This window comes from Gastrolobium bilobum, unplaced genomic scaffold (assembly GCF_033153095.1).
Source record: "Gastrolobium bilobum isolate Gb01-03AN ecotype WA unplaced genomic scaffold, APGP_CSIRO_Gbil_v1 utg4431, whole genome shotgun sequence".
Lineage (NCBI taxonomy): Eukaryota > Viridiplantae > Streptophyta > Magnoliopsida > Fabales > Fabaceae > Gastrolobium > Gastrolobium bilobum.
Window position 1 is genome coordinate 437,640 of NW_026899844.1, and position 12,875 is coordinate 450,514.

General features: G+C 34.5%; 1 protein-coding gene, 1 non-coding gene and 1 pseudogene across 2 annotated transcripts; 2 read left to right on the plus strand and 1 right to left on the minus strand.

The window, feature by feature from the left end:
* The first annotated feature begins 244 nt into the window (after window positions 1-244).
* LOC133293862 (sugar transporter ERD6-like 5) lies at window positions 245-5,117 on the plus strand (annotated as a pseudogene).
* A 4,874-nt stretch (window positions 5,118-9,991) lies between these two features.
* On the plus strand, window positions 9,992-10,882 carry LOC133293896 (uncharacterized). Its single transcript, XM_061492517.1, has one exon. The coding sequence runs from the start codon at window positions 9,992-9,994 to the stop codon at window positions 10,880-10,882; it is 891 nt and encodes a 296-aa protein (XP_061348501.1).
* A 663-nt stretch (window positions 10,883-11,545) lies between these two features.
* On the minus strand, window positions 11,546-11,627 carry TRNAS-UGA (transfer RNA serine (anticodon UGA)). Its single transcript has one exon. It is a non-coding gene; the product is annotated as a tRNA-Ser (tRNA).
* Between the last annotated feature and the right edge of the window lie 1,248 nt (window positions 11,628-12,875).

The following is a 12,875-nucleotide window of genomic DNA, read 5'->3' on the forward strand; positions in this document are numbered from 1 at the left end:
CAAATTTTTTTTGTAAACATACTCTTCTCCATGATTATAATATATTTTAAATTAGACTAAAAATAAATATTTTTAATTAATTATATTAAAGACAAACAGACAAGTTTACGAAGAGACATCATCGACTTATTGAATGCCAATGGTTTCAGATTAAAAATTGTCCACTTATCTAGTTTCGCCAGAGTAACAAAAACAATCTGGTACTGGTAGTGGTACCTCCAACGAATCAAAATAACACTAATAATTCAAAGCAACAGCATTTGTCCATTTCTATCTCAAGTCAAGACTTATCTCAAAGCACTGCACTGTCGTTTTGTGCAACACAAAGATGCATTAACTTTGTTCATAACCTTAAAAAATCTGTGCAGCTCCTGTGTCTCGGTGTGGGTAATAATCATGGACACTAAAAAAACAAAACCAAGCGAATTTTCAAGTCCTCTCCTTTCAACAGAATCACAGGGGTATGGTCGCAACGATGGCGTTGACTGTGAGGGACAGAGTCAAAGCAGAACTTGTTCGTTACCACCTATTCTTATACTTAGCTCCCTTGTTGCTGTCTTTGGTTCTTACGTTTTTGGGTCTGCCGTGAGTTCCCTTTTACGCATTTTGGTTTTTTGCAAATTTATCTGAATTCAGAATGACCACTGTCATTGACTGATTTTTTTGCAGGTTGGATATTCATCCCCTGCTCAATCTGGAATCATGGATGATCTTAATCTTGGTGTCGCCGAGGTTTGAACTTTGAATCACAACCTCTGTTTTTGTCGTGTATTGAACTCGAGTTCGTAACTATTTGTGCTGCTTGAAATGAGAGAAGCATTCACAGCTTATATCTATTGGCCTCATTTGAGTCCTGTATCTGTTGTATGTATAACAGTATTCACTTTTTGGTTCAATACTGACAATTGGAGCAATGATTGGTGCCATTGTAAGTGGCAAAATAGCAGATTACGCAGGTCGTCGAGTTGTAAGTTTCTCCAATTTTGTGTTTTTCTCAAAGCGTGTAGCTCTACATTTTCAGTTGAATGTTTCTTGTCTTATATAGTTTTTTCCAATCTTCGGTTATTTTGCATTTTGCTAAGCAGGCCATGGGATTCTCGGAGGTTATATGCATCATGGGATGGCTTGCTATAGTAGTCTCAAAGGTTTACTATTTCTATGACTTCATTCCCATATTTCTTTAGGTTGCTTGCATGCTATTGCATATGTCTGTTAACTAATAATTCATTAACCTAACTATATTTCAAGGAAGGAAAAAAAAAAAAAAAAAAGCCTCCATGAATAGAGTTCAATGTAACTGTTAAAGAGCATGCATGGTTTTATGATATCATTTACAAGTTTAAGTTGTTGGGTTGAATTGGCTACATTACATGGTATCAGATCTTATGATCAGGTGGTCACGAGTTCAAACAAACCATTAATGTTGTATCACTCACCAGCTTAAGGTTTTAGATTGAATTGATTCTTTAATTTAATAATTCTTGTTGAAAGACTTGGAGCGAAATTTCTCTAAATGCAATTCAATAATAGATGGGTAAAGTTAGGATTCTATCAGTTGAAAGTCCTCATCCCACGGGTTTTGCACAAGTTCAGTGGTTGATATTTAACGCTTGGTGCTTGTTTGAAGGTTGCTTGGTGGCTTTATGTTGGAAGACTGCTGGTAGGATTTGGAATAGGTCTTCTATCTTATGTGGTAATTGTTATGACTCTTAATTTTGTCATAATTTCTGTTCAAACGATATCAGTCACTTAAAATAAATACAAATGGCTAGTTCCCTTTCCATAAATAGGTACCAATATATATAGCTGAAATCACACCCAAGAATCTTCGAGGGGGATTCACCACAACTCATCAGGTAAGGCAACACTATATTCTCTGAATATTATTTTACTCTCATTTTGTATTTGGCATAAGGATAAGGAATATTTTGGGAGAATATTGTATACCTTTCATCACTCTATAAAAGACCTATATATCCACATCCTTATCCTTAGTAGTCTGTGCGTACCGTGTATATTCACATGCTTCCTGTATAGGCTTATCTTAAATCCCTGCTTGGTCTTATTTTGACAGTTAATGATTTGTTGTGGGGTATCATTAACTTGGCTTATTGGAGCATACTTGAATTGGCGGATTTTGGCTGTAATAGGTAAAGTTCTTCTTTCTGGTGTTCTTTTCACAAAATGAAATTAAAAAGAAGGTTCTATGTGAGGCACATCTTTTATGTCTTTGTCTCAGGAATTATTCCGTGTATTGTACAGTTTCTGAGTCTGCCCTTCATTCCTGAGTCTCCTAGGTGGCTGGTGAGTTGTTCATGACTGCTGTAGGTTTTATGTTTGGGCTATTTGTGTTGGACACAATTCACACGAGCAAAACAAATTTTTCACCACTTTCCTCAAATAATCGGATTCAACACATGTCATTAAACCAACACATCACGAGAAAGTGATAGTTGCAAGCTTCTGCAGGTAAAGGTTGGTCGCTTGGAAAGGAGTGAATCTGCTTTACAGCGCCTTAGGGGAAAGAATGCTGATGTTTCTCAAGAGGCCACTGAAATTAGAGTATATATTTAAGTGTTTGTTCATTACAGTGTTAATTTTATGGTTTACTATCTAACTAGGAAGCAAAACAAAGGGTGGGGGGAGGAAAGAATCAAAGAGACTGACATATTATTTTATACATTGTACTTTTTTTGGTAGGATTATACAGAAGCCCTTCAGCAGCAAAAAGAAGCTAGCATTATTGGCTTATTTCAATTGCAGTATTTGAAGTCACTTACCGTGAGCTTTCTAAGATGCAAACTTTCTTAACCTTTTGCAGACTCTTTATGGTATTTAGTTACTTTGTTAGGTAGGAGTTGGCTTGATGATACTACAACAGTTTGGAGGGGTTAATGGCATCGCTTTTTATGCAAGTTCGATATTTATCTCTGCTGGTACGTGCAGGTTTTTTTAATGCTTCTATCATAATATGACACGTACGTAAAGAAGATGATTATGGGAGTATTAGATTTATAACACGATTATGAAGCAAAAATTCTTATCCATCACAGGTTTTTCGGGAAGTATTGGAACAACAGCAATGGTTGCTGTTCAGGTTCTTAATTCTCTTCATACAATTTTATTAATTTCTGTCTTCTTAAATGCTACGCAAGATGAGAAAAATGCCATTTTCGATGGATCTTCTCTTCATTCTTGAGTCTCTTCACACTATTTGGTCATTTCTGTCTTTATAGATCCCAATGACAACTTTGGGAGTATTTTTGATGGATCAATCTGGAAGACGACCACTTTTACTGGTAAAAAGGTTAAGTTTTTGTTTCTTCTTTCTTATGCTGTTCAGTGAATTCTAAATCCAAAATGTTTTACTTTTATACAGGTCTCTGCATCAGGAACATGCTTAGGATGCTTCCTTGCAGCCCTATCATTCTTCTTGCAGGTTCTTTGAATTACACAATCTGCTCTATTATGTTGTTTTTCAAATTAGTTATTTCTAAATAAATAGATAATTTCGCTTGCCATATGCAGGACCTACATAAATGGAAGGAAGTCAGTCCCATTCTGGCGCTCGTTGGTGTACTGGTAATGATTGTTACAAACTTTTGCTAGTAATCCAACTGCAAAGTGACTAGGGACCTAATTTTTTTAATTAAAATTTTTTTTGACTAATTTGATTGTAGTAAAAATTATTGAAGGACCAAAATGGCACATTAACCATACTAAATTACCTAATTAAGTTTTTGATTTTGGTAATGACCAGGTATATACAGGATCTTTCTCGCTGGGCATGGGAGCAATTCCCTGGGTTATAATGTCTGAGGTAGGTTGGCCTTATAAATGCCTGAACTTATGAAATATAAATCCCATCATTGTTCCGGGTTTATACCCGGTTAGCCCATTGGGCTTAAGCCCAAGGACTAGGCCCGTTTAGGATCCTAAAGCCACCTCCCCAGTACGACACTTCTGGCTAGCGCCCCGGGCAAACCCATGATCCTTTTCCACTCTGAGGCCATTATTACCATAGTTGCCATGACCACCGCCGGGAAAACTTCTCCACGCCCACAATCTTCCTTTATAGGGTTTTATAAGAGTTATGTTGTAGGAAAAGTGATTATGTAATGTTATAGAGATTCGTTTTGCGTGTTTTAGTTTTTTTTTTTTTTTTTTGCTTTAAAAAGTATGAGCCCCACAAAATGTTGTGTGTGTAGGAAAGTTTTTCGTATCATGTTAAAGGACAAACTAAAACCCCTCCTTTATAACTGCTTATGAGGAACACTATAAATACATCTATAGGACCAAAAGGTAGGACACTTCGACTACATTGCTGTCAGGCATTCCACTAAGCTTATATCCGGACACTAAGACTTACATACCATCGGTATCATATCTTATACTGAACCTTGACATATCCCAAACACTTAACCTTGACCTAGCCAAGTTGGTGTTCACTCAAAACAATCATAATAACTAATAAATCCTCAGCCTGAGTAGTAATTTTTATTATTATTATTTTCACCAGATATTTCCCATCAATGTGAAGGGTTCTGCTGGAAGCCTTGTGACTTTGGTTAATTGGTTGTGTTCTTGGATTGTGTCATATGCTTTTAACTTCCTTATGAGTTGGAGTTCAGCAGGTAGGTTCGCATTTACTTTTGATCCCTTGTTCACACTCACTCTTCCTCAAAAAAGAAAGCAAAAAAATCAGAAAGTACAAAAATTAAAAAAGGAATGATACCTAGAAAAGTAAGGAGTGCTTATTCTAACCAGAATAATTCATCATTGTGTTATTTTGGACAGGAACTTTCTTCATATTCTCTGGCATATGTGGCTTCACCGTTTTATTTGTAGCAAAACTAGTACCAGAGACCAAGGGGCGTACACTAGAAGAAGTTCAAGCATCTCTAAATCCATATTCAACAAAGAGATGAATTTGGCATGACTCTTGTAGCAGAATTGCATGCTTAACAAATCCATTAATAATTTTCGAAATGGCTGATGATAGGTCACCAAGAAACAAGCTTGTCAAAGTTTATGACGCAAAGAATTGTGTTTGACTGAACTTGCACAACTAGATTTGATCTTTTGATCAGTTCCTACTTCAAGAGCAATTCAATATCATTTCCATTCGTATAGTTAAATCCCGTTGCTAAAAATAAATAAAATTGGAAGGCCACACGCATACTAAAGTCTGAATAAAGGAAATAGCAAAAGTCATAAACGCATTTATGAGTTTTTATAACTATTATTATAAGTTAATCATAGAAAACAACGTTTATGAATTAATAGATAAACAAAACACTATAATGTAATTGATCCACGTATCTTTGCACAGAGAGTATTTTTTTCGTAGGAATATAATTTCTTTAGAGTAAATATTTTTTTCGGTCCTCATCAAATTTTACGATGTTCGTTTTAGTCCCTAGCAAATAAAAAGGCTATTCATGGTCCCTAAGAAATTCATAATGGACCTATTTTAGTCCTTTTGAGGGATTAACATGGGTTTTTTTTTTGAATTTGTGAGGAATCACGATTTCAACTAAATGAGTCCATTTTGAATTTCTTAGGGACCACGAATAGCTTTTTTATTTGTTAGGACTAAAGCGAACATCATGAAATTTGCTCAGGACAAAAAATGGTATTTACTCATTTCTTTAAAGGAAATAATTGATTGCTAACTTTATTTGACGAAATGATATTTTTTTTTGGCACGAAGGAAAATAAAGAAAAGCTATTTTCTAGAAGGGATAGGTTATTTTGATTATTCTTATTTTGCCTACCTTTTGCAACACCGTTAGATTACAATCTCTTTCAACGGTGGAAATTTATGATATAAAATAAACTCTTTTATCCTTTTCTCTTTCCTAGTGTCTCTCACTCTTTCTCTCTCGTCCCATTTCTCTCTCTTCAATGGCGCTTTAGCATAAAAAAAGGGTAAGATTTTTTCTTATTTCATCCAACCCAATCATTTTTATGAGCATTTACATAAAAAAATTGAAATGGGGTGTCAAGAAGAAACAAACCAAGATGCCATGTTGGGCGTAACATAGTGAGAACAGATATCATTTTCCCACTTCAAGGTGAAAGACAAGATAAGAAGAATGAGATAATTTGATTCGATTTTAAATTTCAACAGCGAAATAGAAACCTTATGTTAATCATCGATTAATTCAAAGGAAGGATTATCGTGATTTTTGTTTTTTTTTTGTAATTTCTGCCATGTTCAATTATATCAGATTCAAGAAATTTTAAAAATTATACTCATATAGTAGAACTATCATGCCATTAATCATTTCATAGATTTAGATTCAAATATAAATTCAGGTTGTAAATTACGCAAATCGATATAGAGAAAGGGGAGGAGAGAAAAAGAGTGTGGGAGATAGTGAGGAAAAAAATAGAGAAAAATGATTTATTTTATTGCGCAACTCTCCACCGTTAGATGAGATTGTAATCTAAAGGTGTTGAGGGGTAGGCAAAGGTAGACAAAATAAGATTAGGCAGAATAACCTATCCCTTTCTAGAAAAAAAAAATGTTATTTTCTAGGGGATAAGTTATTCTGCTTACTCTTATTTTGCCTACCTTTGTCTACCTCTCGTAATACCGTTATATTACAATCTCATCTAATGGTAGAGATTTGCGGAATAAAATAAACATTTTTCCCCTTTCTTTCTCCTTACTACCTCCCACAATCTTTCTTTCTCCTCCCCTTTCTCTCTATCTATCGATTTACGTAATTTACAATCTGAATTTATATTTAAATCTAAATTCAATCAATGATTAATGACATCATAATTCTGCTGGATGAATATAATTGTCAAAATTCCTTCAATATGATATAATTGAACACATCAGAAACCACAAAAATACAAAAAAATTAAAACCAGGAAGAATCCCTTCCTTTGAATTAATTAATCCACGATTACAGTAACATCTCTATTTTGCGATTGAAATTTAAAATCGAATCAACTTATCTTCTTCTTCTTATCTTGTTTTTCACCTTGAAGTGAAGAAATGATCTCTGTTTTCTCTATGTTACGCCCAACAACAGACATACCTGATTCCATAATATAGAGCATCTGGGTTTGTTTCTTCTTGACATCCTTTTCAATTTTTTATGTAAATATTCATAACAATGGCTGGGTTGGATGATTTGAAAAAAAAGCTCGCACCTTTTTTTATGCTGAAGCGCCACTAAAGAAAGAGAAAGGAGAAAGAAAGAAAGAATGAGAGGCGGTGAGAGAGACAAATGAGAAAATGAGTTTATTTTATGGGTTCGCTTTTTCTACAGTCAACGTAGATAACTTATCTACATTGAGCCCAAAATGACATCGTTTTGAGGCGAAAATCAAGGTATTTTTATAATTATAATTTATTTCAGGGTTATAATAGTCTTTTTCATTATAATTTTTTAATTTTTCAACCCAAAATGACATCGTTTTGGGAGCAAATATAGATAACTTATCTACATTCACTTTAGAAACATTAAAGCCTTATTTTATATAGTAAATCTTTATCATTGGATAAGATTGTAATTTAACGATATTGAAAAAGATAGGCAAAATAAGAGTAGGCAGAATAACATATCTCATTTTCTAGAAACTAAAATCATAATTTCTTCGACACCAGAATTGACTTAAAGTAGCAATGAGTTTAGCACGTACGAATTGTAAAAAGTTATAAGTGGGCGTTTGGTAGAGGAGAAATTTCTTTTTATCTTGGAATCATTATTTCCGGAAATCTAATTGAAAACTTTTTTCCCCGAAAATGTTATAAAAAGTTGTTTGGTAGGCTAAAATATTATTGAGAATATTAGATTAATTTTTCTGATGCTATATTTGGTTGAGTGTAAAAATTGTTGGGAATGTGGATTGAATTTACATTCGTACCCTTAAGCTCTTTCATCATTCATTTGCCCTCACCTCTTTCTCTTTCTTATTCTCTGTCTGATATTCCCGTTTTTTCTCTTTCTCCCATATTTCATTTCCCCCGAGCTCGCTCTCTTTGAGAAACACAACAGAATGCAAAAGGATAAACAAAAATTTGTGACTCAAATTTCGTTAGGACTAATACGAGTAGATGGCAAAGATTTGGTTTATTTTCATTGACTTTTTTTTTTTCTGCTTGTTAAAAAGATTTTAAGATTGAACACTTGGATACAAAGTTGAAAAGAAAAATATTAAATTCTTGATTCATAGTAGTAAAACTCCTTTAGTTGGAAAACGAACATGAACTGGAAAAGGAATTAAATTCAAGATTGAACACTGGAAAAAGAATGAGCTGGAAAAGGAAAAGAAACATGCAAGGCTCATTCTAACTCATATTAGACAGAGACATAGAGGGTTAATTTCGTCTTCTGATTCGCTCTTACTTTTGCATTTCCCCGGGCACCGAAAATTATCGCCAAATCTGTGGTATTTTGGAGTTGAATTTTGGAAACAAAATTACACAGAGGAGGAAAATCCAAGAAAATAAGTTCTCCTGGATTATTTTCATTTTGTGCTGCCAAATGTAAGAATTTAGGAACGCTAACCTCAGTATCCCAGGCATTTAAATATTTACCTCCTACCAAACAAACAGCACCTAAGAGTTATAATCCTAAAAAATAATAATTTAGGGCCAGAATTAATTGAATAATTGTCACGGGACGGCGGGTCGCTTTATCAACTTGAGTAAGGGCGTTAAAAGGCCATTGGCGTGTGTAGGTCTAACTTGATTAGTTTATTTTTGATTGTTGGATATAAATTTAAATTTGTGTAAAAATTCATTTAATAAAAAGGTTCAAATTCTAAAGTCTGACCTTAAAGTCTATGAGATTGATTTGGTATATTAATTTTTATTTTTATTTTATATTTTTTATATCACTCATTTATTAAACCTAACTTAATTGTCATTTCTTTTTTGTGGTCCATCATCATTTTTGTTGTCTTATTATTTTTTAAAAGATTAAAACAAACTTTTTATAAATAAGTAAGGCAACAAGTCGATAATTATATTCATAACAAGTTACAGGTTAGATCACTCTGATATATTTAAATACAAGCTTAATTTTTTAATACTAAAGCCCGACACATTAACACCTCTGCACCTGAATCATAAGGGGTAATTAGCATCATACAATAAAAAAATAAATATAATTTCCTCTTTTAAATTCTCATCAATTATGAGTTACACTTTATTTATCCATTCCGGTTGACTCACTGGGAGTAAGAACAAACTTGTGCCAACTCAGTTACTCAAGCTCTTACTGTTTTCGAAGATGAGGTATGCGTAACGCATATCAATAATTTAAATGCAGCAATAAATTTGTAAAATGTTGACAACTTGGAAATCCGTTTATTTATTTTTTTACGAATGGTCAAAGAGCACGAGAATATTCAAAATTCCATTTTTCTTTTATGTTGAAACGCCATTTCTGACATGTGAAACAGCTAGATATCATGCATCATTGACCCCCCCCCCCCCAAAAAAAAAAGGTAGATAATTGAAAACAATGAAAAAATCCTGAACTTAACGGTTACCTATTATAACAAATGGTGTTGTACACATGGCCATGGGTCGAGAAAGAGAAGAGCCAACTCAGTAGCAAAAGAGATAGAGATAAGAGTAATAACTAATAAGAGGTTAAAGTTTTTATAAATTTAAGCCATCCAATTATCCAAATAACAAAAACAATTAATTGTGCGGAGTCATAGCCAATCTAACGTGGGACCCGGCACCGTTTCCTCTTTCACGGTTTCCAGCTCATATTTTCTAACCCTTCGTGTCTCTTTGTTTTGTTCTATTGGCATTCTCTCTCTGTTTTTTCTATCTTTGGCACCTTCTTAATATTAATAGTAATACATACCCTTTCCCCTTTCTCTTCTTCTCTTATGTTTTCTTTCTTTCTTTCAAAACAAAACCAAAACTTACGTGATGAGTTACTAATAATACATTTCTCTCTCTCTCTCTCTTTATTATTAGCCTATTCTTTTCTCCCTTTCTCTCTCTACCATGATCAACTTGTTCAAGAAAAACATTCACTCCTTCTTGAGTTTCACCACCACTGACACTACAATTGGTGATGACGATGATGATGATCACTACAAGCTTCAACTTCAATCTCATTACCCCATTTCAGGGTTGGGTCTCGTCACGGCCACAAGGGATGTACATAGGCCTCCGAATGTTCTGGAATCTGCCACGTTGAAGCCCAACAACAACCCTCCTCCTCCTCCTCCGCCGCCGCCGTCGTCGACGTCACCGTCCAGGATTGAATTCATCGACGATATCGGCGGCGGAGTTGACGGGTTGATGTCTTGCACCGAGAGTCTAGGGTTTGAGAGTTCCGACGAGAGAAGGATCAGCGATAATCGAATGGACAAAATCGATGACAAGAATGGTGATGGTGATGAAAAGGTGAATGATGATAATGACGATGAGGTTTGGCAGAGAAGGATGATGAGAGCTGAAGGAAGAGGAAATTGGAGGAAGGTTAGGTCGTTTCCGCCGCCACTTTCGTCGTTGAACCGGAACGGTAAACCGAGTTTTTTTCTCCGACCGGTGAGGAAAGACGGGAGGTTAGAACTCACAGAAGTGAGAATACAGCGACCGGAGATTCTGCATGCTTCACGACATGATGGACGGTTGACATTGCATCTTATTCCAGATCAAAGTATTCTAGAAGAAGAGGAAGAAGAAGAAATAATATCAGATGAGGAGGAAGAAGAAGAAGAAGAAGAGAGGGTTGCAGAGTGGAGGTTCCGAGTGGGAGGGAAAGAAGGGATTAAGAGGTGTCACGAAATGGTGAACCAACATCATCATCATCATCATCATCATCATCATGTTCATGCAAACCATCATCATCATCACCACCTTCGAATGTGTGGAATCAGCATTGTGTGAGATCAAGAGGTACACGTGGTGGCCAGATTTTTATTTGTTTTGAAGGGACAAGGGACAAGGGACAAGGAACAAGGAACATTAATGATTGATATTAGAATATTGTGGCCTGTTGACTGATGTGAGTGTAGTGAATTATTATTCCACTGCTAATTTTGGCAGAACAGAGAGAGAGCAGGGAGAGGTTTGATGCTGCGCAGTAGTGTACATAATAAACATGCGGTGTTGTTTCCTTGCTGGATGGAAAACGACATTACCAAAATGCCAAGCCAAGAAAAACAAACCCGTGTGAAAAGAGGTGAGGAAGTGGAAAATTGAGAGATTATACTGCATTTCCCAAATTTTGAAGTTTTATGTTAGTGAAAAAAGAAAAATTAAACATAAGACAGACTATTATTGAAGCTGGCTCAAGTTATGTTTTTATAAATAATTTTGCTCCTTTAATTTATTGATATAGCGATGTTAAATTGATGAGTTAATTAAGCATGTTAAATGTGAAGACTCACTTGCCAATCTTGGCATTTCCTCAAACATTAATCATTGAGATTTTAGTCAATTTGATAAGGAATTTGAAAGAGACAAGTTCAAAATCAACACACACGTACGGATGGATCCTTGGCTAGTCGCAGTCCTAGTCCTGCCAGTGGTTGCAAAAGAACGCAAAAACGTCGACAGCAGGGTTCGAACCTGCGCGGGCGAAGCCCAACAGATTTCAAGTCTGTCTCCTTAACCACTCGGACATATCGACGATGTATGAGCAAACTATACTATTAATATATTTATTATTACTTTTCTCCACTCCAATGAAAACATTAATTAACATCAAATCAAATGTTGATTACTTATTCTCTTCCTAAAAATTAGTAGCATAAATTTGAAAACATAAAAAAAAATTACTTTTTATACTGAAATAAAATTACCGTTGAAAATATTCAAGTAAGAATCCTAGTAAGAATTTGGCTCCCCCTTTATTATTTTTATTAGTGATGTCAACTGGTCTATATATTTGGAGATTGTGATGTTTCAACTTTCAATGCCTTTGCAGAAGGCTAGTAATGTCAGTTGCGCTATGTATTTGGAAATGATGATGTTTTAACTTTCAAGGCTTTTACAGAAGGCTAGTGTGACTCTAATGCTTGAAGAGGAGAAACTTTCACAAAAGTTGCCTTTAAGAGGGAGCATGATGTTGGGCCTCACACTTGAAAGGAGGATGTTAAAAATATTCAAGTGTGAAAAGTGGTGTGAAATCTCACATTGTCAAGACATAAACTAAATGAGGATCATATAAGTGTAAAAAAATCAGTAGACTTACAACTTTAAGGTTTTTGGTTAAAATGTGATGTTGACTCACTTATAATGATTTGTCGTTTGACCCATTAATAAAAAAATGCTTGTAAAGATTTTGGGCTCCGTCATACCATTCTTATCAATTACTTTATAGTTTATACATTCCATAGTAACTGTTTTTTATAATCCCTTTAGATTCGTGATTATATAATTCAAGTAGTCATTGAATCAGATGTCCAATTTATGAAAAAAAAATGTTGATATGCCTTTGATATGAATTCGGATGTAATAAAACAATGTAGAAACATAAATATTTGTTTGAATTGTAGATTATTATTATTATTATTATTATTTTTTGGTACGTCCATGTATGCGTTGGAGGATGAATCTAGCATTAGTCGTCTTGGAGTAGCTGTTTACTTTTTACTTTTTAAAGGATAAATCAGCTACTAGATGTCAAGCTCTTAAAAATATGAAAGGTTACTTTAATCTCAAAGTCAGTAAAATTCTTTCAGTAAGACATTAAAACTAATGAAGTTCAAAAATTAAATAATAGTAGTTCATTTGGTATATGAGAGTTAAGCATGTGATAATAAAAGTATGTGTTTGATCCTCTTAAATATTATCTTTGGAAGAAATTCTAAACTTTAATCCTGGACTCATCCCAAATTTCAGATTAATCTGTAAGATACCCTATGGGATTATCGGG

What these genes read in the sequence shown, in the direction of transcription:
- LOC133293896 (XM_061492517.1), top strand. Translation starts at nt 9,992, where the DNA reads ATGATCAACTTGTTCAAGAAAAACATTCACTCCTTCTTGAGTTTCACC.